Consider the following 26,901-nt stretch of genomic DNA (forward strand, 5'->3'; position numbering starts at 1 on the left):
ATTGGCCTTAGATTTACTAATCATACTGAAAATTCAATTAAAAAGTTCCATGTGTTATTGAAACTGATATACTACAATCGTTTTGTTTTCCAACAATCTCTAAAAAATGCTTTGTGATACAAATACATCATCAAATTACTTTTCACTTTGTGTAATCGGGCCACAAATTATCGAACGTAAATAACATGTTAATACAATAATTGTGGTGACTTCGGCAATAAACTACGACGAGAATTGTTTTATTTGAAGATTAATATACTATTTTTCCACTGTAATCGTGTCAGTAAATTATCATATTTCACCATTCCATTCTTTTCAATTTTTGAAATATACTCTTTATATAATTATGATAAATAACTCACTCTTCTCAATTTTTCTCCTTTTCTAGCACAGGAACAGCTTTTTCCAGTTTTAACTCTTTCTGTCGTATTATAGTCTGGTGTAGTTCCATGTTGGACTAATATATTTAAGCACTGGAAAAATGTATACAAATAGTTAATTGGGTTCATCATATTGATGTATCTTTCGCAAATATCAGAAAATAAAAATTGGAAAATCTTACCTCAACTTGTTGATTTTCGGCTGCATCATTAATAGGACTTTTCCCGAATTTATCCAAAGACAACCGAGCACCGTGTTTCAGTAACCAACGCACCGTATCCAGATGCCCTCTGGATGCAGCAAAGTGTAAAGGGGTAGCACCATCGCCATCTCTCAAATTGGGATCGACTCCTTGATCCTGAATCTACAAAAAAAGTGCTCTTGATGGTATATAGATTTTGATTATTCGTTCGATTTATTAACATATATTGTAACATCATATGAAAATTATCATCAAGTATACTACGCCATTTGCTTACAAACAATATGTTATGATGAACATCAGTTTGGGCAACATCTGTCATTTGAAACCTGTACAACGCAACGGTTACAAAATAGAATCATGAAAAATTAGAAATAAAACTTTTTTTTTACCACTTTTATTTGTAACTAATGCTACTGCAGTTTCATCATGTAAGGACATTTTCAAACAATTGAAATTATTTGAAAATAAATCATGATGTTAGCCCTCACATATTTACTGTAGGTGATAATAGAGGTCCTTAACTCAATTGGGTACCAGTAATGGACTACATTGTCAAACTAAACTCATTTTTTTGTGATTTCTTTCTTGAAATTTACTTATTCCTTCAAAAACTCTCCCAAGAAGTTTTTACACCAGAAAAAGTGAATTTAATAAAGTAACTTGTTCAAATTTGACGAGAATTGATTCAAGATATTCAATTTATTCACAACAAACAGTTACTTGTGCTCTGCTTCAGAAACTCTGAAAACCTGATTCGATCCACACTGTAGCAGAAGCAGAGTAAGTACATGCTCCACTAATTCATCATCTGCAGATCCATAAACTCCCAGGCCAGTATGGTCATGAATCCAAACCATTTTCTACACGCAAATGAAAAGCATAAGTTTCCGCTTGGAATGCGTTCGCATAGGCCTTTGAAGGCCACAGGCCTCTGAAGGTGTTTTCAATGCATCTAGTAAATTGTCAACCTCTAATCTGTCAACTGAATAATACAGTGAAAAATATAGTACCCGAAACACCATATTATTGGCTGCGTTATGTTGATGACGCACACGTTTTTGTTATGGCAAGATGGTGAAGAGACACTAAATGATTTTCTATTATATCTAAACTCTCTTGGCCCAAAAATCCAATTCACAATGAAACGAGAAACCCAAGGGACTGTAGCCGTCTTGGATATTCTCGTGTACAGACGAGGATATCGTACAGATTGTACACGAAACCAACCCACACAGAAAGGTATCTGAATAAAAACTGTATCCAACGGCATCTACAAAAAAGAGAGGTAATTAAAACGTCGGTTGAGAGAGCACGACGTATCATTTAACCTGGAAGTCTTAATGAAGAACCCAATCACCTGAAAAACGCTTTCAAAGGGAATGGGTACAACGAAGGAGAATATTCGAGTGGGCCATACGACCCAAGAGAGAGGACGCCAAAGTAACCCCAGCTAGACTGGTCAAGGAAAAAGCTTCCCTTGACTAACCGACCAGCTGTCGCCCCCCTATGAACGACAAAGAATGGTTAATGAGATCTCACATTTTATCGTGTGTTTCCCAGTACGTTGAAAGGTGAGACCTAAACTGCTTTACGGTTACACAAAAAAAAATTCCACTCAATTCTCTGGAGGCACCAGAGTTGATCTCACTTCGTGAGACGATTTCAAAGAAAAACAAAGATACAATTCTGTATCTTACACAAATATGATATGATTTACCTTTAAGAACAGCTTCGAGGTTTACTTTATACTCAGACATTCCGGCACCAACTAACAAATTTAATATTTCCCAGAAACTGCCAATACAGTTTGAATGTTACTTTGACAATCCTTTGTTTTCCTTGGGTTGTATGTAAAAAAGATTTGTCGTTTTGCGTGTGGATAATTGAAGATTGTGGACATGATTTCAATAGAAGAACTATCTTCTATCTCTTTCCAGACACACTCTTATGGTTTGACGCGAATGATCGTGAATAATAGTTTTACCAATGATGAAATGAAGCTTTCATGTACATGTTTATGTTTAGAAAGATATGGACATTTCATTGTGAGGCGAAATATAGTTTCTTATGAAATTAAGGGTTTTCAACTTGGATACTTTTCATCTTCGAAAGTGTCAAAATCAATTAAAAATGAAAAATGTGGGTCAAAGTTACTGAAACGGCTGGGAAAGTATATGTTGACTGGAAGTATATGTTAAGGTATCACTCAAGGTTGGTTGGATGTTGAATGTCGAAAGACCATTTTCCGCACTATACATTCTCTTTCCAGTGGCACAAGAAAACTTGAGAAGCCTTGTGGAAATTCAAATGGTCCATCCACAAGCAAAATCACGATTTGATTCAGCAGATATTGAGAGAATGTCCATTCATCGACATTCATGTACCAATATTGCCATTTAGACCATAGTAAAATAACTATGTCTTTCATTTGATAGCCATCTTGGTTGGTTTTATTGACTCACCAAAAAATTTGAGCTCAAGTTTCTAAAATGATATTGAATGATAGTTCTTAAGATAAACAACAAAGAGTTGATATGCCCTTCAAACTATATCGTGAAACTTGGAATATTTTTAACTGAAAATAGGCTCACCATCCACTTGACACAATTAAGGCATCCCATCTGACTAGCGGCATGTATTGGAGCCATGCCATCTTTTGCTCTAACGTAAAGAGAACCTCCAGCTTCTAGAACTAGGAATTTCAAAACATCCAAATGTCCTTCTTGTGCTGCTAGATATACCGGAGTCACGTCATTGTCCATCTGAGTGTTAGCACTGAAAATGAAAGACAGAAAAATTTGATCAATGATATCCAGAAGAAGTTTTACGATAATAGATATCAGCTAGATCTTGAAAAATTTTGAGCCAGGGAAACTAAACAATTGTTTTGAATATATAGGGTCTTTTGTTAAGCGCTTTCTATTTTTGAAATTTAAATAAAACATAGTGTGTATGATATATCAACGAAATTTTCTATTCGTTTGAAAGACCTATTGGTGCCATTATGTGTGAAATATAACATTGTTCAAATATCTGCCACGGCTTTTCTGAGTGGAGCGCATCCGAAACCTCCAATTTCACATGACTCTGGCGCATGAATCGGGCTGAATTTAACCGATGGCATGAGTTATTTTGGCCTTGAGAACCGCTGGCGCTGTAGTTTGTGGCTATTTTGCATACACCTGCGACTCAAGAGAACCTCACAGGAAAAAGTCCAACGGGATCAAATCGCACGATCTCGGTGGCCAGTTCACATCACCTCAACGTGAGTTGATCATGCCCTCAAATCGCTCGTACAGAATATCCAATGTGGCTGTGAGCTGTGTGGCATGTAGCGCAGTCCTGTTGAAACCACATGTCTTTGGTGTCCAGACTAATCAATTTAGGTCAGAAGAAGTTAGTAATCATCGACCCAACGTCGTTCTCGAAGGAATATGGACCGATGACGCCGCCAGCCCAAAATCCACACCAAACAGTGACTTTTTGGGATGCATTGGACGCTCTTATATCTCATCTGGATTGGTATCATCCCAAATTCGACAATTTTGTTTATACACGTACCTATTCATTCAGAAATGGACCTCATCGCTGAAGATGATTCTTCGATGAGAATTAGGATCAGTTGCCAACTGTGACCGTAAAATAGGCGAAGCGCGCGGTACGCTGCCCGAATAGAACACCTTTTTTGATAAAACAATTTTATTATTTACACGTGTTATTGAATGCTATATTCGTAGCTGGTGATATGGCAGAACATACTGAACAAATGATAACTAATTCGACAGATGTAGCTTCAACAAGATGGCCGTTATCATTTGTCAAAGACCCATTATTTGTGAACTATTGCAATGCATGAGCCTTTTTCTATATTTCAATCTGATTTATCCAGTGTTCCATTAAAAACTACATTCTAGCATTTTAGGTGGAGGGAGGCGGCGTAAGGCGTGGGCGATGTGGGCCACCGCCAACGTTCTCGAGGTGCAACTGACCTGCACCTCAAAGCCGAAAATGAATTTCAAAGAAGTATGGAAAATCCAAAAGTACACGCCATGATTTGTTATAATTGATACATTAGAAAATTCTCAACCCAAAGATATTCCACTCTTTGGTGCACGAAAGCAAATGAATGAAAAATTCGTGAATATATTTCTTTTTCTGACTATATTATGTTATTAAGATAATTATTTGAAAAATTCTCATCTTTGTCGTTTCTTATGATTCGTTTTTAATTAGTCTGGCAACATTATTTATCATAAGCTGATATCGCTGGGAATCCCCAGTTGTATACTTCGGAACTTTCCTTTAGTAGAAAGCCAAATAAAGTATCGCCTCTAGACGCAGTTTCGCTTCATGTTCCTATATTATAATTTCTAAAGGTATCTGATGTGAGGATGAATAATAGTGATACATAGTTCCAAAACGATAACATGTGTTTGATAAGTAGTAATGTTTATTTTATTTATTAAGAATAAGGTAAGAAATATATATTATTTATATTACACTCATATTTTTAATAGTAGTAGATAAATAAAGAGATATTTGGGGCGTATTTCCTAGGGGACGACGTTACGTTGGTGAGTGGGAAAGAGTCGTGTGCGACGTAATCGATGCATAGATTCAGTTGAGAGATTAAAGAAAAGAACATGGTGGCGTGGCATTTGGGGCAGTCTTGAAAAAAAAATGTCTGCTGTCAAGGTATATAGAATGTGTGCATCGTTAAAGAAGAAAGCATTACTGCTAACGTAAATGGAAAAACATGGCTGTCAACGTGAAAGAAAAAAACATGGCTGCCATCGAGGTATACAGGGTGTGAGTAGTGTTTAAGAAAAATCATGACAGTTTAACGAGGCTCTAATGTTGCAACGTGTGATTTTTCAATGTGTACAGGGTGTTTCAAAATACATAATTTGGAAAACATAGCAATTTAACGAGAGTGTAGCGTTCCAATGTGCGATCCCAATAAGAAACGTGTAAACATGTTAGTTTAACGGAAGTCTAGCATTTCAACGTGCAATCCCAATGAGAAACGTATTTATATTTGAAAGTATTGTAGAGTTAACGTTCGGAAATATTTTGTTCCACAAGCGTTTCGACCATTTTTGTTTTCATGTCAGGGTTTTAACGTTTCAACATTCGATCCCTCAATGTGTACAGTGTTTCAACGTGCGATCCCCACTCTCGTTAAACTGCCTTCTTTTCTTGAATGGCATATGTTGAATTATATTTTTTTCTTCAACGATGCACACACCCTGTATTCCTCTATACCAGCCATGTTTTTTTTTCAACGTTGACAGCCGTGTTTTTATCTTTAACGCTGAATGCCCCGTCGCCATTTTTTTTCTTCAATCAAGTTTTTCATTAATTATTCTTATTATGTCATTATTTGTATCATTCAACCACGTTGTTATCTTTCAATTGAATCTCGTATACTCATTCTACCCTTCTATGTATCGATTACGTCGCACTCGTTCTTTCCCACTCACTAACGACCTCCCAATACGCCCAAATCTCTCTTTGTTCATCTACTTATAGTTTTCCTTACAATTTTTTTTATTTTAATGTTCCAAAAAAGTACTTAACTCTTTGAGAGGCAGACAATTTTACCAAAAAAAGACCGTAGTGGAGCAACAAAAATTTTATTCATGAATTTTTATAAAATGTATGTTGAATGATAAGGTACCTATGCGTAAGAAACATAAAGAAAACTTTTTTCCAAAATTGCACTGATTGTTTTTCACTTATGGGATGCTACAAATAAGGTACCGCCAAGTCATCCAGTAAGAAAAAATTTCATTCTCTTTGGTGAATTATCCTTTGGAATTATTGGGCATATACTATGGAACGGTGTTACATTTTCTGAATTATTTTGTAAAAACTCGGCAACACCGGAAGAACTTTCAAAATCTGGAGGTGGAGTTGGTTAACAAATATTTTGCCAAGTTAGTGGTGTATAAGGTACAGCAACATTTGGGGCGGTAATATGAACAGGGTTAGTATTAACAATTATCTCCCTTATCGTAGATATCGATAAATCAGATTCGAACCCATCACTTTCGAAACTTCCATCATTATGAATTGCAACGGGGACATCATCTACCAAGTCTTCGTCATCGAAGGCATCAATCTCAGATTCGCAATCAGACGGTATAGGTTCTACGTCTTCATCCGCAATAGTATCAGGTCCTTCAATCTCGTTGTATAATTCTTCTAAAGTAATTCCAACTGAATTGAAAGGTAATTCATCCTTTCTGAGCCTCTCCATGTTACTGGAAAAATGACATCATAAAAGTTTCAACCGACGCGGTCGTACACGAAAAGTACCACAACAATGAATTGTTTATGTTTACTTGTAATGTAATATTTTCAGTTTTGATGCTATTGACACTTACTTCAAACATTAGATATCCAATTTTCCTCAATTATTGCAAAAAACTAATTTTTTACATACAATAAGGCCACTAAACAAAGCACATCAGTTGAACGTACACAGTTTTGAGATTAGTGGCTGCGAAACGCGACCAAATCTGTAACCAACTGTTGTGAGTTGCGTCTACCGTGCACAAGATGGCAAAACTATAGTGGTTCTAAAAATGAATCACTGCAACAAGAGCAATAGCTCTGTTGAGAAGGTGGTACACTTTATTTACCACCGCAACCAAACGTGGTGGTACATGGTGGTTTATTCTATGCACCGTGGTTGCCTAAAGAGTTGATTTAGCTCTTGCGCTATAGGTGAAGCTCTTGCCACTGTAGGTGGATAAAATATGTAATTTTGTACTCATATTGGGTTGTCCTTGGTTCATTCTTATGTTGAATATTTTTTGACAGAGACTATTGAATTTCCAAAATATAATCCGAACAGTCGTGCTGTCAAGCAATATCTAGTCTAAATTTGAATACATTTTAAATATTATACAGGTATCTCAATTTAAGATCAAGTTGAATCATGATCCACAACAGAGATATACGACACGACACAAAGTTGAAAGTAGTGAATAATCAAAATAAGATATTGGATTAAAATATTATGGATACAATGAATTAAAGTAATTCAACAAATTGACAAAATTATCAGAAATTGATTTGTTGACAACATTCATATAGCCGGTATTGACATCTGACACCTTGTGTTAAACGTTTCTGACATAAATTCACAACAACTATTCAGGACACTCCAAAATAACAGTTCAATTTATGTATAGTCCGTTATGCAAGGCGTTCGGGATTAATATGTATTGTGGAAAAAAATGTCTAACTAGCAAACGTACTTTCAACCGGAAATTGTGCCAACAGCTAATAGCAAAGCGTTCATTTGTTGCAATCAGTTCGTAGGCCAGTTTTTTGTAAATATTCATACCACCACAATTAAAGTTATCATTTGTTCAACAAAAATCCCCTGAAAAGTCAATTAACGCCTAGATGTAACATTCACTTGCTGAGAAATTACGCATATCAATCAAGTTTTTGCCCAGTTGATTTGAATAGTTCCTAATCAAAATTCGGTATTTGTAATATGAGTTTTAATAGCTGGATGATAATTTTTACTAAACCTTTTGCTTTCAGGTGTCATTAGACAATTAACTAGCAAACTGGTTTGAGTATTGCAGTTTGAAGGATAATTTCAAAAAAGTGCGAATATTTTCAATTATTCCTCGTTAAGCTTTGAGCCAAAGCAAGCTTCACCACTAAAATTATGGGAATCTGGAATAACGTGATACCATAATTGCAGAGCTTATCAAATCCTATTATAGTTTCGAAAGAACACCTATTGAAAAATAGGAAAATCAGCTAGTGAAATATTAATGCTGACGTCTTGATTAATAACGTTATTTTTTATGTTCTGGGCAGATACTGAATATTACATTTTTATTAACGACTGAATCAATTTGTAAAAAAACCCGTCGGGTTTCGAATTTGAACTTTAAAATGATATGTCGAATTGAACCTTAACGTCTATCTATTCGATTTCAATAGAAATTATTTCCCTTGATGCATGAAAATGATAAAAAAGAGGGAGGCTAAAAAGCTTTTACAGAATATATTCTGAATATTTTTGACAGGTAACTATATTTTCCGAATCAAACACATGAATCTCAAAATTTGGGTTTCGACCCTAAGTTTTTTGGGTCTATACGAGGTATGTTCAAAAAATAAGGAGAATTTTCATTTTTCTCATGAAATATTCATTTGTTCATCATTCATTCGTTCATTCAAATATTCAAAAATATGAAAATACACAGGGTGTTACACTTGAATTGAGGAAGTTGGTATCAACTTCAGGTATGTAAAAACGTCATTATTTTCATTCGCTAAAGCACTATCCTAAAATACATAGTGTTCCATTTGAAAAAACTGATTTTTGGCCAATTTCAAATCTTCAGAATTAGTCATCGATCCCAAATACCTAGTATAATATTTTGGAACTATTACTCCTACAAGACGATGGAATGAAGTATTACGATTAGTGAAAAAGAGCTGTTTTATGTATTCTATCAACTTCCGGTATAACCTGAAGTGTTGGAAAAACGCCATTACTTTCATTCGATGAAGCATATTGAAAAAACTATACCTACCTAACCTAACCTAACCTTACTCTCTTATATAATAGGATATGAATCCGCATGTGGTTGATTGGCGGTCAATGGTAAATATCATCTCATGAATCCCAATAGCCCCAATTGAAGTCACTCATGTAAATCATTCGCTACTTAGGATTCTCTAAATAAAGATTTTAGGTATAACTTTTCAATAACGTTCAAAATCTGGTATTGAGATACACATAACTATGTTCATGTGCTTGAATGTCGATCATTCAACTGTTACATTTTACGCCTAAAAAAGGATCTATGTTAATATATAATATTCGTGATTTCACGACATCTTTAATGCATTCGGTTCAAACTATTGAAAAGATGGTGTTTTGGTTGTATCGCTGATGTGTTGAAAATTATGGCAAAACCTTCTAATTTCATCTGTTACGCGGTAAGTACTCAATTCGAAGAAGAATAGAAATAACTGAATTATATTTAAAAAATAATACTGAATTATTTTTTATTATTTATCGGATGTATAAATATACTGGGCCGCGGGTTCAAGAGAGAGATAAAATTCATACCATGTTCTCCCACCAGAGGTTATTATAGTTTGATTTTTTCACTTTCAGCAGAATAGAAAAGAAAAGAAAAAGAAATGAAGAACTTTGAAGACAAACGAAAAAAGTAAAAAAGGAAAAAAAACGGATTGAATACAAGTGGTTAAAAAACTATTTCTGATTGTTGAATAATTGACGTTTGTGAAATAATTACTTTCAATCATAGTTGGCGACGAAAGCTTTTGTTTTTTGATCCGACCTTTCATTTTTTCTTTTTAATCTCATTCTGATAAATATCGGTGCCGGTGAACAAAACTGACAGCCTTTTGGAATGAAATATAATTCGTTGAACAAAGCTAATATTTCTTCCTGGTGTTAGGTGAGTGATTTTTTTTTCATTGAAATGAATGTGAAGGCAGGGTGATACTCTGGTTCTTAATGAAGCCATATAGTGGTACAATTGCCAGCGAGTATTGAGAAGCTTTATCCGTATGAGAATTAGTTAGTCCAAAAACTGAATGAAGACGTTAACCACGTGGTTAATCAGGGTTAGCCATCAGGTACACAAAATCCTCGGAATGTGTGCACTTTTGGAAATACCCTTCTGAGTCCTTTTTTTCATTTTAGAATTCAATAGTTATTATATACCTGGAATTATGACAGAATCCGATCTATCCAGTTCGTATCAAGACTACATAAAATTATTAATCAATATTTTAAAAAAAAATTGGAAATTATTCAAACTTTTGAGGTGGCTGGGTAGGACAGGAATGCAATCGAGCAGCCACTTCGGTCAGCCGACTTAAGTCCTTCAGATGTTTTTCTGAGGACACATGGGAAATGAAGTATATCTCACACCACTTAATTTATTGAGTTTCACCCGATTTTTATCTGGCCATATATTTTACGTGTACCTGAGTTTGTAATCAATTAGATTATTTGAGCTTATGTTTCAGTTTTCACATTTGCAAAAATATTCAGTAACAGAGAGTTATTGAATACTATTTGGTCATTCAGTGTATTACTCGAATTCTCAAATCTATTTATTTCTGAACATTCTGGAAGATTAAGTTTCAAACTTTTTTCTTCTGAATGTAACACGTCGTATTCATGATTGAACTCATGTCCTTCTGCTAAAAAGTGGTTTGCCAATGTGGAATTGGTCTTTCTATTTACAAAACAACTTCTATTCTCTTCAATTCTTTGCGAAAATGTTCTCCCTGTTTGGCCAGTATACAGTTTTGGGCAAGAGTCACAAACTCAGGTACACATAAAACAATAATTGGTAACGTAAAACTCAGGTACTTGAAATGTAGGTACTTCAAATTGTAAAATTAGGCATATAAAGCATTTAATATGTAGAATTCAGTTAGTGAAGACACATCCGAAGAAGCGTTGTCTGGCGAAACACGTGTCGCGTTTTTGTAAAACTGTTTAGTGAAGATCCTACAATAGAGTAGTTTTCGAATACGTTTGTTATGGATTTACATCAAGTATCGGCCAATTCCATCATATATAATACCAAAGAGAATGATGTTTCAACATGAATGTGCACATTTTCCAAAATTTCTTTAAATTCAAACGTTCAAGTCACTGGGTAGGGTAGGTATGCAATTGAGGTGGCCTCTACGGTCAACCGACTTACATCCTTTGTGACCAAACATGAGAAACCAAATGTACGCAGTCCACCTGACTCATAAAAAAAACTGTGAGAGTTGACCATCAATGTATATCTCGAAGTGACACCGCAAGTAGTCCAAAATATACGACAATGGTTGGAACTTTTTTTGTATTATTTAATGACAGTTTGCGAACTTTTTTCCAGCTTTCACTTAATTAGTACGTCGAACTTCTAAATAAAATACATCTAATAAGAACCTATTGCTTGCATATAAAGGTTACATAGCCATTCTCAATAAAATGTCCTGAACCCCCATTGCTATTGAGAAAACATTGTTGGATGACGCTCCCCGTTGAAAGATTTGCAATAGTATTTGGGCCCTCACAAACACAAACACACTACTTGGTTCTTGACAGTTATGCATTGCAGTACGTTTTCGGGGGTTCATCCTGTATAAGATGACTCTGATAAAAATACTTCTATTACCCCAAAACTATAATTGTCTTCTCGAAACCGACCAAATTAGCATTATCAAAAGGTGATCTAAACAGCATTTCTTCTTGAAATATTTTTTGGAACGGCGAGATAGTCATATGAAAAAAAATTAGTATGAGCTATCCTCATTCTATGATACACAACGTTCCTTCAGCTTCTATTCTCAATTCTCCATTAAGTAAAATACAGCAGATCGTAAGTAACGATCGATGTTTTAAAAACGGCTAATTTCAATGACACTGCAAGTTGTTCAACAACCTGTACCTAGATATACTCTTAACATTCGATTAAATGGAAACAAAACACTCACAAATCGATTTTTTAACCTAATTCTATCATGAGAGAGTTATATGCATTGTATCATTTTTATTACTGATAATCTCTGAAATGAAAGTGAGTTAGAGACAATTAATCTTGTCAGTTGAATTCGCATTACACAACTAATGCTGATTAAGTGTTAAGTCTTATTTTCTTTCTGACCTTTTCAACATAATTCATGACGGATATATACAATGCCGTCCAAAGAAGGACATACTGATTATTTGTGCTTGTGGCAGTTTCCAGGAAAATACTTCAATTCTAATTTATAAAATGACACTACCTGATATGAAACTTTCATCTCCCACTTCAACCCTTTTGGGATGACAGTTATCTCCCCAGAATATTCAAATACCTATAATCATAGGTTGTGTAATGTATTTCTATTTTCCATTTGTCATATTTTTTATCATTCTAGTGATAAAGAAAATTGAATTGACAGTTCAAGAATCAAACGGTACCATTCGGTCATGTAGACACTCAAAACTCAAAAGTACACGGCATCCTTGATGTAGGGGGGAATACAACCTTGGTAACGACTAACTGAGATGAAACTCCCGTGGAGATGTACTACTTTTCGGGTTTGTACGTCGTGTTTGTTAACTTCTCCCGGGTCGTCCACTACTATGAATGAGTAGAGTAAGACTGGAACGGCAAGCGTAGTTAAAAAGTATCCAAATTTTTTATTCACACACTAAAATCAATCTTCACGAATATACTTCATTCGTCACTTATTTACTCACATTCACATTCGGTGACATTTTTGGGTGTCGAATGTAGAAAAGGTAAATGTGAGAAATTGAAATAAATATATACATTTTACTTCAGCTATTAAATACATTCGTAAGAAACGGCCCACAACTCGGGTCGTTTCTCACGTACTCGTTTTCGCAGTGTTGCCAAAACTGACAAATAGTAAGTCTAGTTGCTAGTCTGACCCTCTGGAACCAATTCAGTCATCACGAAACCAATAATGTCGAAAAAACGATCAACATTGCCTTGAATTTTGATTTCTATTTTTGATTCTGGGCGATACAGGCGTCTTCCAATGCATGGATTGCTGCTTTGTTTAACCATCGTATTGAAGAATCCACGTTTCATCGCAAACTATGTTTATCATCAGTCAGGGATCTTCTTCTAACCTTTCAAGGAAATCTGAGCAGATCTGTTGACGCAAGACCTTTCGGTCAGAAGTCAAGGTGTTTTGGCACCAACTTCGCAGACTTTTGTCATGTGTAATTGCTCGTGTAAAATTTTTCTATGCGTTTCTTTATCGGCGTTTACAGCCTCGGCAATCATCCTGATGTTCATTCGACGATCTGAACGCACAATTTGGTAGATTTTGGTCACTGTTTCCGGAGTTGAAACAGTAACAGGGCGACATGGGCGCTGGTCATTTTCAGTACTCTTTCGGCCCTCACTGAAGCGCTTACACCACTCAAAAATACGCACGCGAGATAGAGAATTGTCCCCATAGGCCTCTTGCAACAATTTATAGCACTCAGTCGGAGTTGTTTGAGTTTGAGATTGATACGTGGCTCCTGTTTTTCGTCACACATGGTTTTTCGGCACGAGAAAAAACACGTTTGCTACTGCACAAATACTATAATAGTGACTAAAACGTTTTTCCCCACCCCTCTAGGCGCGCAGTGTCGTTATTTAATAGCGGGACCTCGTAAACTTGTCTGGCTATCAGTGGTACCATTAGTACTACACCGTCAGCGGCCATGGAGATCCTTCTAGATCTACCCCCTCTCCACATTTTTCAGGAGAGAGAGACTAGATGGACTGCATACAGACTTGTGCACATTGCCAATTGCACAAATCAATTTAATGCCGAGTGCAGCAAACTGCTGGTTGACACTGGAAGTCACAGCATTCTGTAAATGACTTCTGACTTTAGGCCTCCAACTGTCAACTACGAACTGCTTTATACAGTATTGTTCCCGAGTAGAGAGGACTGGATCCCCCGGGAGAAAGAAATATGAAGAGCAGATAGTTGTTGGTTAACAGATGGATCAAAAACACTTTCCGGTTTTGGTGCAGGTGTTTTCAGTCGCAGACCCAGGACAGAGATATCTACCTGCCTAGGAACCTATGCGACTGTATTTCAAGCAGAAATTTACGCTATTGAATTGTGTGCAGAGAGATTGGAAGAATCCAACATCATACACAGGTCAATATAAATATTATAGGACAGTCATGCGGCGTTGGAAGCTCTTGGCTTCTACCGAGCAACGTCTAAATGGATAGCAAATTTCCAAAAGCGACTCTTCTCGGTAGGAAGACTTGACAGATTATCTCTAGTCTGGGTTCTTGGCCATACTGGCCTGGAACGCGATGAGGCTGCTGACTCCCTTGTGAAGGAGGGTGCTGCAAGCAGCTTCACCCAACCATAACCTGTCATTGGCATCGCTTTGGGCTTTGCCAAACAAACATTGAACACCTGGATGGCAAGAAGATTTATGGAATTCTGGCAGAATCTTCCAGGATTCGCTCACTCCAAGGCGTTTATTCACCCTTCGAAGCTTGATACCAAACAGTTGTTGGACTACAGTAGGGATGAACTACGATGTCTAACAGGCCTTCTCACAGGTCACTGTCATTTGAATCATCATCCGGCAGAGCCGTACTCTTACCATCTGACCTGAAAGACCACTCACCATACAAACTTATCTGCTTCGTTAAGAAGCTGGGTTTATTTTGTCGAGTGTGAATAGGTGTGAGCCACAATAAACCCTTGCGGGTTACGGTGGAGGGTCGAATAGACCCACTCACTTCAGACCTAACATAACTTACTAAATAATTACTTTTTAAAAATAGTTGAAAATAAAATATGTCTGACAGTGATGATTTAGAAAGTGAAAATGAGCAGCCTCCTGCAAAGAAAGTTAAATCACCCTACGACATACTATCAAGTTATCAGTAAGTTAATTATATTTTCATATTTCATTGTGCATTTATCTGTGCATTACTTTGTAAGCCCGCGTATATTTGGTCTGTCTCAAGGGTCGGTAAATGTAAAATATACTCTCTCGGTAGATTAAAATTCACACAATTTTCATAGCATATAATATTTTTTAAATAATTATTAACTGATTTTGATTTCATTCTTATGAGAAATAATGCACTGGAATATTTGCTTGAAGAATGAATTTCGTAAAGACTGACAAAATTGTATTTCAAAAGCAGCTGAAAGCGAGTAGAGCACGAATGTTTTTCTCATTTGTTATCAACAGAAACATTAAAAAACTAATTAATTAATTTTTCAATTGTGACAGAATTTATATTGAAACATTTATTATGGATGTTTATAGTTTAAGATTTTTAACATATTGCAATGCAAGCTAAGATTCTTACACGAGATGTTATTTCCGTACGGTCACAGAGGTTCAATAATTTTTCAACCCAATTAATAGAAACTACCATTGACTTCAGCGGGGGATTTCAATGTAAATTTTGCGAAAGAGAACAATCCAAGAGAACCAACTACCCGATTTGGAACAACAATCGCTGCTGTATTTATTACATATCTTGATAATGTTATGTTCAATACTTTTGTAAAATACTTCAGTTATCATCGATCAATTGTCACAATAATCCTGTCAGAGGCAACATCGAATATAATTATTACCGAAGTCACTGATTGAAAGAATTGAATAGTCAGGATTTGAAATAAATGTTTGAATTTTCAATTTTTGTATTTGATGAAAATTTATGCGCTCATAAAATGAACAATCAGCATTTTCTGGAAAAAGTTCGTAAACTGTTCTTTAATGCTTATTACTTGTACAAAATAATTTCATGGTTTCACATCTGCCAGGCGTCCCGTGACGGCTCACAATTTTATTTATTTCAAGAATCTTTTGTATTTTCATCTTTTATCGGAAGTTCGATAGATGCACTATTTCATGATATACATTTACAGGTGTTGTAAATGAATTAAAATGGAAAGAGTTCCCATTTTCAAGTCATGTCCCGTTATTAGAAGTGTAGGCATGCATATTCAACCACTATGTTTCTGAAGTTTGAAAAAACTTTGTTGAGTTGAACAGCCGTATTGTTAATTCAAAATGCATACATGAACTAGTCAACCATAGCAATGATAATTTGTCCACCGGCAACATTTTCTTGCAGATCAATTCAATAATTACCACTTCACTCAGAACGTACCTTCTATCAGTCATGAATAGTTATTGCATTGCATATATAACTTGCATTAGGTGGATTAATGATCTTAAAAATCTAATTATAAATTTATTGCGACAGTGAACCTCAAGGCAAAGATAATACTAGAACGTATACTGTCAATAACGCACTTGAAATTTTTTAGAATTATTGTGATGTGAACGAAGGAGATTTAACACCTTGTAGAAGTGTAATCGAGGAACTAAATATCCCTTGTTATAATATCCCTATCAAGTTCATTCTCGAAGAATTATTTTGTAACAATACCGAAATTTGTACAATATATCAATAAGTTATCACAGAGAATATTTGTGGCAGTATAAAACTCATTGAATCATTTTAACTGTTTTTCAAATATTTTTGCACCGAATCGATAGGATAGAAACATACTTTCAGTGCTAGATTCATATATTGGTGCATGAAAATACACAAAAAAGTACCGAGATCAACAGGCGACCGTATATCGTGTGTCAGCCATATTTGGAATAACGCAATCTAGAAATATGGAGAATAAAGAGCTGTTGCCCTTGATATTTCTAAGGCCTTCGACCGTGTGTTGCATGAAGGTTTGCTGGCCAAACTTCGATGCTATGGCTGGTCGGATCGTTTTTGTGTATGGCTCTTTAGCTTTCTAAAAGAACGTTCCCTGCAAGTGGCCGTTGATGGATATGTCTCGAATACTTTTATCATCAACACTGGTATTGCCCAAGGATCCATATTGTCTACGACCCTCTTTTCATTGCACATCAATGACGATACAAGTATGCTGAGGACAGCACACTTGTCTCGTCATTACATTTGGATTCCAGGAGGTTGTATATCTTAATGAGGATCTAGAAGTGAATTCGCATTGGAGTGAAGAAAGTAACCAGGTTCAATTCAATGCCACAAAAACCCAGGCATCGGTTTTCTCCAAGGAGATAAACGTCTCCAAACCGGATATAATAATGTCAAGTCAGACAATTTCGCTTTCTGCTTCGATGAGTTTGTTGGGGGTTAAAGTGGACACCAATATGTCTTGACACAATCATGTCGCTGGAATTGCAAAGGCTGCTTCTCAAGAGCTTGAAATACTGTTCTGAACCAGAAAACTGTACACACTTCAGCAACTGTTGATGCTTCATAAAGCTCAGATCAGACCTTCTTTAGGGTACTGTTCTCATGTATGGAGCTCTACCCCCAAACATGCCCTGAAGTTGCTGGATTCCATTCAGCCTGAATGGAGACGCGAACATCACGTGCAACCTTGATAGCCGGGAACGATTTAATCTCCAGCGATTCAAATCCAATGTAAATCGCTACTCTTGCACAGGCACCGCTCTGAGAGCGCCTCAAGGAATTTCCTGTAGTGCTTGTGTTTTGTCCTTATTCAACCTCAAGTGTTTTGTAATTTTCACAATGGATTGAATTTTGCTTTTCGCAACGATACTGAAAACCTCAGCCGTGAAAGTCTAAACCATTTTAATAAATGAATTTATTGACGGTAGAAATAACACGGAGAAAAAAAAACAAATTTGTCAATAGGATACAAAATTGAAGAGAGTTCAATCTTCCTCTTGCACCTTATAAAAACAATGAAAAATATAAAATACCAAAAAAAAACAAAGGTCTAAATTGTAATTGTAATTGTGATAGCGGGTACAACATTTTATTCGAGTAAAGAGGGGAGATGAGGCGGATATCGATACAAACATAACAATACTACAATTATTTTAGCTATAGCCTACAAAAGACAATGTTTCGTAGAAGATATTCGGGTATTATTGATTTTTCGGGTATTCTTTCAGGTGTTCGTGTACTGAAGCACTGAAAATGTCGCGGAGGACTTACGGTGAATCGACTTTATCAAAAACATAGCCGTATGTGGTGGGAGATTTGCCTCGTTCTGTTCGGTTTGGGCTGGAGAGAGATAACCACTGAAATTTATACGTCTCAGAAATCATTTCGTACCAATTCAAATGATTTTAGACATGAAAGGCGTTGCCGCTTATAACTTGTACCAAAAGACCTGTAATTTCTGCAAAAACTCAATCGCCTAAAGGTCCTTAGAAGTCAATTCCGACCCCACATTCATGAAACGTAGTATAACTGGTGACGAGACATAGTCGATCAAATCGATCAAGAGTGAAGATGATGTTAATAAGTTTTTTCGAGTGCACAACACTCGGAATATTTGCCAGAAGGTGGAACATCAAATGAAGAATACATTCTGAGCGTTATGCAGCGTTTGAAAGAGCATATTCGTCGGAAAAGACAAGAAAGGAAACATGGATTTTGCACCATCTCACAAAGCTATCATCGTGCCCAAATTTCTGCAGATATCATCTATTGAACTCATTGTTCCAGCTAGGAACAAATCAGACTCACCTCAAAGTTGTAACAACTGAGGAATCTGACCCCTGGATCAACGCAATTCCCGCTGCATTTATGGAAACATCATTAGATGACGAAAGTTTTAGAATTTCAAAAGAAAATCGTTTGGAATTTTTGATATGCATTGATCACAAATGGCGGTTTGTACTCATGGCCTCATTTGTAAATTTAGTGCAGGACGCTTCTCCCGATATTATACAGTAAATGCGTGCAATATCTTTTCTCTGACTGAACCTCTGGAAATCAGTCGAGATAATGCAAAACGTCCTGATGGAAAGTGTCTCATCCCTAGGAGATATGGAAAACCTTTGGTATGGGACTTCACCTGTATTAATACCTTGGCTCACTCCCATCTCAATTTAACTTCGCAAGTGGCTGGTGGAGCCGCAAAATATGCTGGGAAAATGAAATTGTGGAAATTCAATTGTCTGAAAGACCGAAATATTTTCTATCCAATCGCCAGTGAAACATTCGGTAGCTTTGCTTCCAATTACTTCAGAGATATTGCTCGAACACTAATTAGAGTCACTAGCGGTTCTAGAGTAAGATAATTTTCAATACAACGAATCAGCATTGAAATTCAGTGAGAAAATTCTGCATCAATTCATGGCACTATTTCTCTTTCTCGAAGTTTTGATGGTTTTTTTTGCCCACCAAATGGTGGGCAAAATGATTCAAATGGTGATTAGAGCAAATCAGACAAAAGTTTTAAAAAATTTGTGGTAGAAGACTCAATTGGCAAACTGGGCACTAAGAGTTTCGACGTCATAAAAGGACAAGAGGAGAAGAGGAAAAATGTCCAATCAATATCCGTATCTCCACCTCTCTTCTACTACCCGCACACTGTGATTTCCATGACGATGGACCACCAATATCCGTCTACGATGAGTAGACAATCCTGTCCTATCCTCATCCCCAACTGAGCGTTGTCTTTTTCAATGCTCTTTAAATTCGTTATGTTTTTGCGCAACATAACCCTGATGTACAAAAGTAAATACGAGTATCAGCAGACAGTGCAAAAACCATAGATGAGCAATGTGGTGGATGACCAGCATGACAATTGTCTAGCTCTGACCAAAAAAAAAAGAAATATTCAAAATGAGGCTGAACTGGCTTCTTGAGCTCAACAGTCCCCAAAAGAACTAATTCCCAACCGAGGTGGAGTAATGAAGCCTACTCGTGTCGTAAAATTGTGAGCAAGTCTTTTCAAACCGATGTTTTGTCTGAACCCGTAACAGTTTCGATGAATTCGCTTTCGACCAGGCCGTCGAAAATGAGTATAGCAACAATCTACGCATATGCCCCCTTAAGCACTCCAGAAGGTCCGACCGGTTTGTGAATTCAGACTGTTATAGGATGAGCAAGTTTCTGTCTATATACATGATCGACGCGACGGTAGGAAAGTGAGTTTTCAGCCAACGGTTCAGCTTCAATCAAAGCAATTACTTCAAGATTTTGCAAGCCCTGATCGAATGTCCACCTCTATACAACTTATTGACCAACCTGAGCAAAACCATCTCGTCAAACGAGAGAAGAAAATCTACCCCGGTTTATAGTTGTAATGTTTCGTTTTGTGGAGCAGTTTGATAACATACCTTAATACATTAGAACGAATGACAGGAAAGTGGATAAAAATGCCAAGAATGACCAATCAGTCATTATCAACACTGGCAACGGAATTTCTTTTTTGAAATTCATTTGTTGATGGTTTCAATGGATTTTTTTTCTTTTATTTTGTTGTAATGTATCTTATATTTAATGTACTACATGAAAGTTTATTGATTATATTTGTTATTTTGAAAAAAATCAACAAATATTGTTGAACATCCACCGTATCCACCTGATATGGCTCCGGTCCCTTTTTCGCTTTTCCAAAACTCAGATTACCACTTCAAGGCACCCGTTCGACATAAATCCAATCATGAATTCAAAACTCTTCATTTCCAAAAAAAAATGTTTCAAACGTGACCTTCTGGAAAGCAAGGAAATCAATAAGTATAAAAATCCCCGATATCCAATGAACAATAAAATCGAGTTGGAAAGCTCCTCGTTACCTAATATGTTCTTACCAGATAATCATGCTCTGTCGATCTAGTATAATTAATATGTAATATTTAATAATTCATAGTGAATACATATTTTTATATGTATTTTATCTACCTGTGATGCACCGTTTGGAACCTTTGGTGTAGTAATGAATATTACTGGAGTTTTGTCGCAACACCAAACGGTTTGGTGTTGAAGCGGAAGATATTCCTCTTGAAGATGATCACTTGGTAATCGAAACAGGTGTCGAGGTGTTAAAATAACGGTTTGGTGTTGGGATAAAACTCCATTAATATGTATTCTGTTTTCCGTCTTTTCATGTAGTGAAACTAGATTTGAATTAGTTATCTAATAGGACTGTAGATCATACTAACGTATTCAGAATATAAAATGTTTCAGTCTGAAAGTAGTTTTTGAAATATTTGCTTGAGAAAACTTATAGTGAAACACGTGTCGTAAGTTTTATAAACTTTTCACAGTGAAAACCAAAATGAATCTTATTACCAAGTTTAAATTCTTTCAGAAATCTCTTTAATGCTTCTTGATGCTATAAAATGTGTTTTGGTAACTTCATCTTTTGACAAAAGTGATCATTAGTTAGTTTAAATTTTATTTGGTTTCATCATGAATTCTATTTATAACAGTTATTTGAGTTTCGACAAACACCAACAGAAATTATGATTTGGGTGGGAAAAGCATATTTTCAATTATTATCTAGTGAATACAAGAGATATAAACAGAATTACTGAAAATTCAAAAATTGAATCAAATATCAAGACGTCAATGTTATGGACGATTCAACACTGATGACTAAAATATTATTCAAATGTAACGAACGTAGACATCAGTAAATTTCGCAAGTTACGTGTCTGATAGATTGTAGAGTCAAAATACAAAAACTCTAACTTACCAAGAAGTAAATATATTTTTTCAAAATATACTTTAATAAACACATTCTGATATTTTTCCACGTATTCAAATTGGAAAAAAATAAAATTACTGCAATAAAAAATATTCATGAAGATATGTGGATCACACAATACGTTTCTTTCAGACACCAACTGGAAAAATAAACTCTTCAGAAACAACTACTTTTACATGAATGAACACTGAATTACACGAGAGAAAAAAGTCGTTTAGAAGTTACTGCGTGAACTTAATATGAACAATGAGTTAAGTACACAAAAATTGGTTTCTTGTTCAGTTTGTACCCCAAAACATTCCTAATGGAATTGAAGCAGATATATTTCATAAAAACGATACTCAACGGAATATAAAATAGAGTTTTGGTACCATATATCACTTAATGGAATACTATGACCCCCAATGATGTACTTCGAAGTTTCTAGACAAGTCACTTGTCTTGGAAAATGTCCGTATAGGACGAAACTGCACTAACGTTAGTTACAAATAAAAGTGGTAAAAAACATAGAAAGTTTCATTTCTCTTTTCTTCATCAAGACAATTGTCTTATCACCTCATCAGCATTGTCTTAGATAACATTACAAGATGATTTCTTTCATAACACTACGGCTTTATGCCACCAAAGAATGTATGTATGCACTATCAAAATGTTAGTTAATTCAATCGCAGCCATGAGAATTCCATTTGAATAGAAAAAAATGTGTGAAAAGCTTTTTTGCTTTTTATTTTTCCATTATTGAACAAAAAAAGTAGAAAGTCGGGAAGCTTTTTCCCCTTTTCAATTCACTTCTATAATATATGAGAAAGTTAGCTCAGCAGTTAAGTTGTGAGGATTTTTAAGGTAGAGTTGAGTTTAACATATTTCCCATTTCCAAGATATTATATTTCCGTATAAAACATACAACTATATTAAAATCCGAGTCAACTCGACCACCATAAAAATCGCCTCATTTAATTGGAAAGTCTGAATGTCAGGTATTTCTTTCTCGCTATAAACAGTAAATCTCAACAAGGAATTTCAGTTCCTATTGCTAAACACCGGTTATACATTTAACAATCTACAAGAAAAAGTTGGTAGAAACCTATTTTAATTAGTGCATTTATCTTGTATGGCGTGCACATTATAATCAAACTATTATTGCACTCGCTCGAAATTTTTACAGTTATAGGTGTAAATCACTATCATAATGGATACATTAACAATTCATTTTGTGTATGGCTGTCACGCGATTTAATTATGATTATTGATGATGCGCATGTGAAAGGTAATTCTTCAACATTGTTATATTATGAGATTGGCAGACTTTATTCAATAATTTTATTCCTTTTAGTCGATTGAGGCACGATTGTATAGAAAAATTTTGTGTCTAATATATATGTACAATTGAACTTTCAATTATCTATAGTCTATAGGATACAAATGATATTTCATAATGAAGAAATGGAGAAGGTATATCTGTTAATAAACAGTCAATTAACAACAAGCTTTACTTGATAATTGGACGTGACTGGTCAGTTGAAGACAGAACTTCGAAACCACTAAGTGATTTCTGTTGCAGTCGATTTTGAGAATACCAGGGAGTAAAAAAACTCTTTGGTATTGCGTGAAGCTTTCGGAAATGTTAATTTTCTTCTTCAGGATTTTTTAAAAAATTGTGAACAAATTAAAAACACAGTTACAATTTCATAGACCTGATAAGACTACTCACTATCGTGAGCTTGAGAGAAGCTAGTTACTTCATAACAATCAAAGCCTATCGGTCATATTATGCAGAAAAACAGTGTAAAAACATTTAAATGTTAATGGAAATCCTTAAGAACTTAGTTGTACCGGATAGCATGGTTCAATTATGAAAATTAGTTTTAGGCTAGTCACGTGAAACGTAATCTCATTGATGTATGACAAGTGTCAATTAATAACTGACCAATGATTTATATTGATCCATAGAGCTGACAGTTATCCACTGCGGTGATGGGGAGGAACCATTATTTGCAATCATTGTTTGATTCATCTATGGTTAATGATTTCAAAGTATTTTGTAATAAAAATAAAGAGTCGATTAAAAACCAAACGACCCTACAAATAGCTTCACAAATTCAACAACATTCAAGTTAACAATCACCGACTCAACATCCACCTCACCTTTCACAACTAAAGTTTTACCTTACATTCCAGGACTATTTGGAAAAATAAGACGAAATGTAAATAGGTATGTTGTTAGAACTACTTTCAGAACAAAAAATACACTGAGATTTATACTCACACATACAAAACCCAACAAAATTGAAGAAAAAACAAAAAGTTGCTTTTACGAGATACCTTGTTCTTGTAGTTTGAAAAAATATGTTTTAAAATATATTTATTCCGTTAACCAGCTATCGCACCCCACGAACGACAACCCTCAGAGATGTCGAAACTTGTGCGAGCTAAGGACTAACAAGGTCTTACCTTTTAACGTGTGATTTCTGAAACGGGGTGGTAAAAGTTATATTGGTGAAACTTCGAGACCATTGAAAGTGTGTGAGCATGAGCATCTAGATTACAGCGTATATTCTCATATCTAGAGAGAATTGTATTACAAACCGCTACTTAGAAATAGACCGTACTTGGCTACCCATCTTGAAGTAAAATTTGGATAGTGGCGAAATGGCAACAGACTGATCGGAGAGCACATTGTATTACATCAAATAATTCAGTTGTCAATCAATAACATTGATATAGTTTCACATTTCAAAACTCCTTTGACATCTGTCGAAGAAGTTGAGAAATAAACAATCAAGAAAGGAATAACTGCAAATATCTTTGAATGTTTTGTCCATTTTTGAAGACGTAAGCAAATATTGGCCTCCGAAACGTTGAGATAAGTATTGTACTATTTCTTAGAAATTTCTTTTTGATAGGCAAAATTATTAAATACGACAAGTTACTGATGAATAGAATATTTTTCATTGTGAAGAATATTTTGATTTTACGCAGTAACTTATCTGGGTAAACCAAAAAGTTTGCCCTTTCTACACTTGTATGAAGTTCTCCATTATAATTTTCATATTTTTCAGATTGTGGAAGCTAAAAATACCCAAAAATGGTCGATATAAAAACTGATTTTCCTCCACAAAAATGATTTTCGTTGAATATTTTGTTATTGTTCTTGGCTCTAAGAAAGAGAGTGCTAGCTCTGTGATCAGTATAAAACTCAACAACTCACAAGTCAATAAATGCAAAACATCTAATGCTCTATTTCGATTCCGATTCACGATTAATTCAGTTTGACTGCAAAGGTTTCAAAATCCGTGCCTCTGTCTTTCTTATGACATAAGGAAAATAACATCAGTTCATAAATGGAAGAATCGGGATGACTAAGAGACTAAGAATGGAATTACAATGGAAATTTGATTAGCTAGCACTCATAAAAATATTGATATCCAAAAAAGCATAATTTTTAGTCAAGTACAATACATTTCGAGCATATAATAATACAAATACCTACTCGTAGCAAGTATTTACTTTTACTTACAACTACTATAATGGGAAAAATTCCTGAATATCGAAAAACACAGGAAATATGTAAACTTTTCCATGAGTCAAAATATTCAAAATATCTGTTGAAAAAATTTCTGTTAAAATCTGCTTTTTCGTTAATCACCTGTTGCCCCTCTATGAACAACAACTCTCAAAAGTAGAAACTTGTGCAAGCTGAGGACTAACGATGTCTTACCTTTCAACGTGTGATTCCTAACACGAATTGGGAGATAGCAAGTGAAAATCGACTATCCGGCCTCGCGGTTCGAGCCACCGGTTCACACAGCGGTCGATAGGGTGAGTGAAGCAAGCCACTTACGTCAACCCGACCGGGTGCCGTCAAGATATATACATATACATCATTCATATATGAAGAAAAAGAAATAGATAATACGATAAAGAATAGTTGATTGCATATACTTCAAGAAGTATATTTTTTCACCTATTGCCACAACAATGCTTACTGGTGATCCGAAGCGAGAATACGCTGACTGAAGAAAATATTGACAAACCATTATGTTTCTCATGCCTGTTCTACCACATTCCAGACAAATAATAATGAAATATGCGATGATGATAAGCTTACTTTAGATTAACTCAAAGAGCGATCGCATCTGAATTTGATTCATTAGAAATTTGTGATGAAAAAACTATTGAAACTACTTTAAACTGTATCAAGAAAATAAACATTATCTGTGAAGCTAGCAAGAAGAAAATGTTGGAAAAACAATTTGTACCTTTTACTTTCGACAGAAAAACGTTGAAAATAAAACGCTGAATTTCTCTTAGTAAAATACATGAATGAAATCTGATACATGAGTCAAAACAATCGCCCAGCTCAAGCTGTGTTTATTTCTAAATTTATATTACAAACACATATACACAAATCATTTTACGGAACATAGATGTAGATATGTAGATATATAATAGAATATAGAATTTAACATTTATGGTTTTGCACACACTTAACAGTGCATAGGAAAACGCCTGACATGTTCAGTAAACTCAGAAACCGAATAAAAACAATGTTGCAGAAGAAAATTTTTTTCTTGAATAAAGGGGAGCTAAGGGTCTTCATTTCTGTTGGTAACATGTTATGAAGATTGTAGTCCAAATAATTCTTCAGGGAACAGAAAGCCGGTATTTTGGTAACCTAATGAAGTTTGCTTGTCTTGTACTGTAGTCATGTATTTGAGATTGTCTAGTTTTTCTCTCAGGGAGTATTCGATATATAGTGACGAAAGCGGTAGTATTCTGAATTAAACAAAAAGAGGGCGGCAGCGTTCTTTGAAACCACAGTTTGCCGAAATTCTCAGAGCTTTTTTTTGTTCTCGAAAAATGTCTACAAATTTAGAGAAGCCACCCCATCTGACAACGCCATATGGTATATGTGCATGGAATATTGCAAAATACGTACTTTTCAGAGTTTCAGCATTAACATACGATTTGAGGTGACTTAGTAGAAACAAAGTGCTCGAAAGTTTTGGTTCAGTCGCTCTATACGAAGGTTTCACTTTAGTCTGTCAAACCCAGCAGCTTAACGAATTTGTTATCGAGTACAGAATAATTTCTCGGAAAAGTTATATTTTGGATTTTATTGTCATTTAGCTGTAATCTATTAACTTGGTACCATTGGAATTGGTGTAGATGGTTTATGTATATTATGAAAAGTAGAGGGCCAAGTACTGACCCTTGTGGTACGCCATGAAAAATATTTTTCATCTCTGATATAGCATTTT

General features: G+C 35.3%; 1 protein-coding gene across 5 annotated transcripts in view; it reads right to left on the reverse strand.

Moving 5' to 3' along the window:
* Nucleotides 1–26,901, reverse strand: part of f (espin protein forked) — a 279,147-nt gene that overhangs the window by 40,243 nt on the left and 212,003 nt on the right. For all 5 annotated transcript variants that reach the window (XM_074175969.1, XM_074175970.1, XM_074175972.1 and 2 more), the window contains 3 exons: nt 3,178–3,361; nt 563–745; nt 363–473 (listed from right to left, as the gene is read on the reverse strand). In XM_074175969.1, coding sequence (XP_074032070.1) covers nt 363–473; nt 563–745; nt 3,178–3,361 — 478 coding nt within the window. The remainder of the gene's footprint in view (nt 1–362; nt 474–562; nt 746–3,177; nt 3,362–26,901) is intronic.

Source organism: Leptinotarsa decemlineata, unplaced genomic scaffold (genome assembly GCF_025532065.1).
Source record: "Leptinotarsa decemlineata unplaced genomic scaffold, Ldec_3_MD MMD2_tig00001393_RagTag_RagTag, whole genome shotgun sequence".
Taxonomy (NCBI): domain Eukaryota; kingdom Metazoa; phylum Arthropoda; class Insecta; order Coleoptera; family Chrysomelidae; genus Leptinotarsa; species Leptinotarsa decemlineata.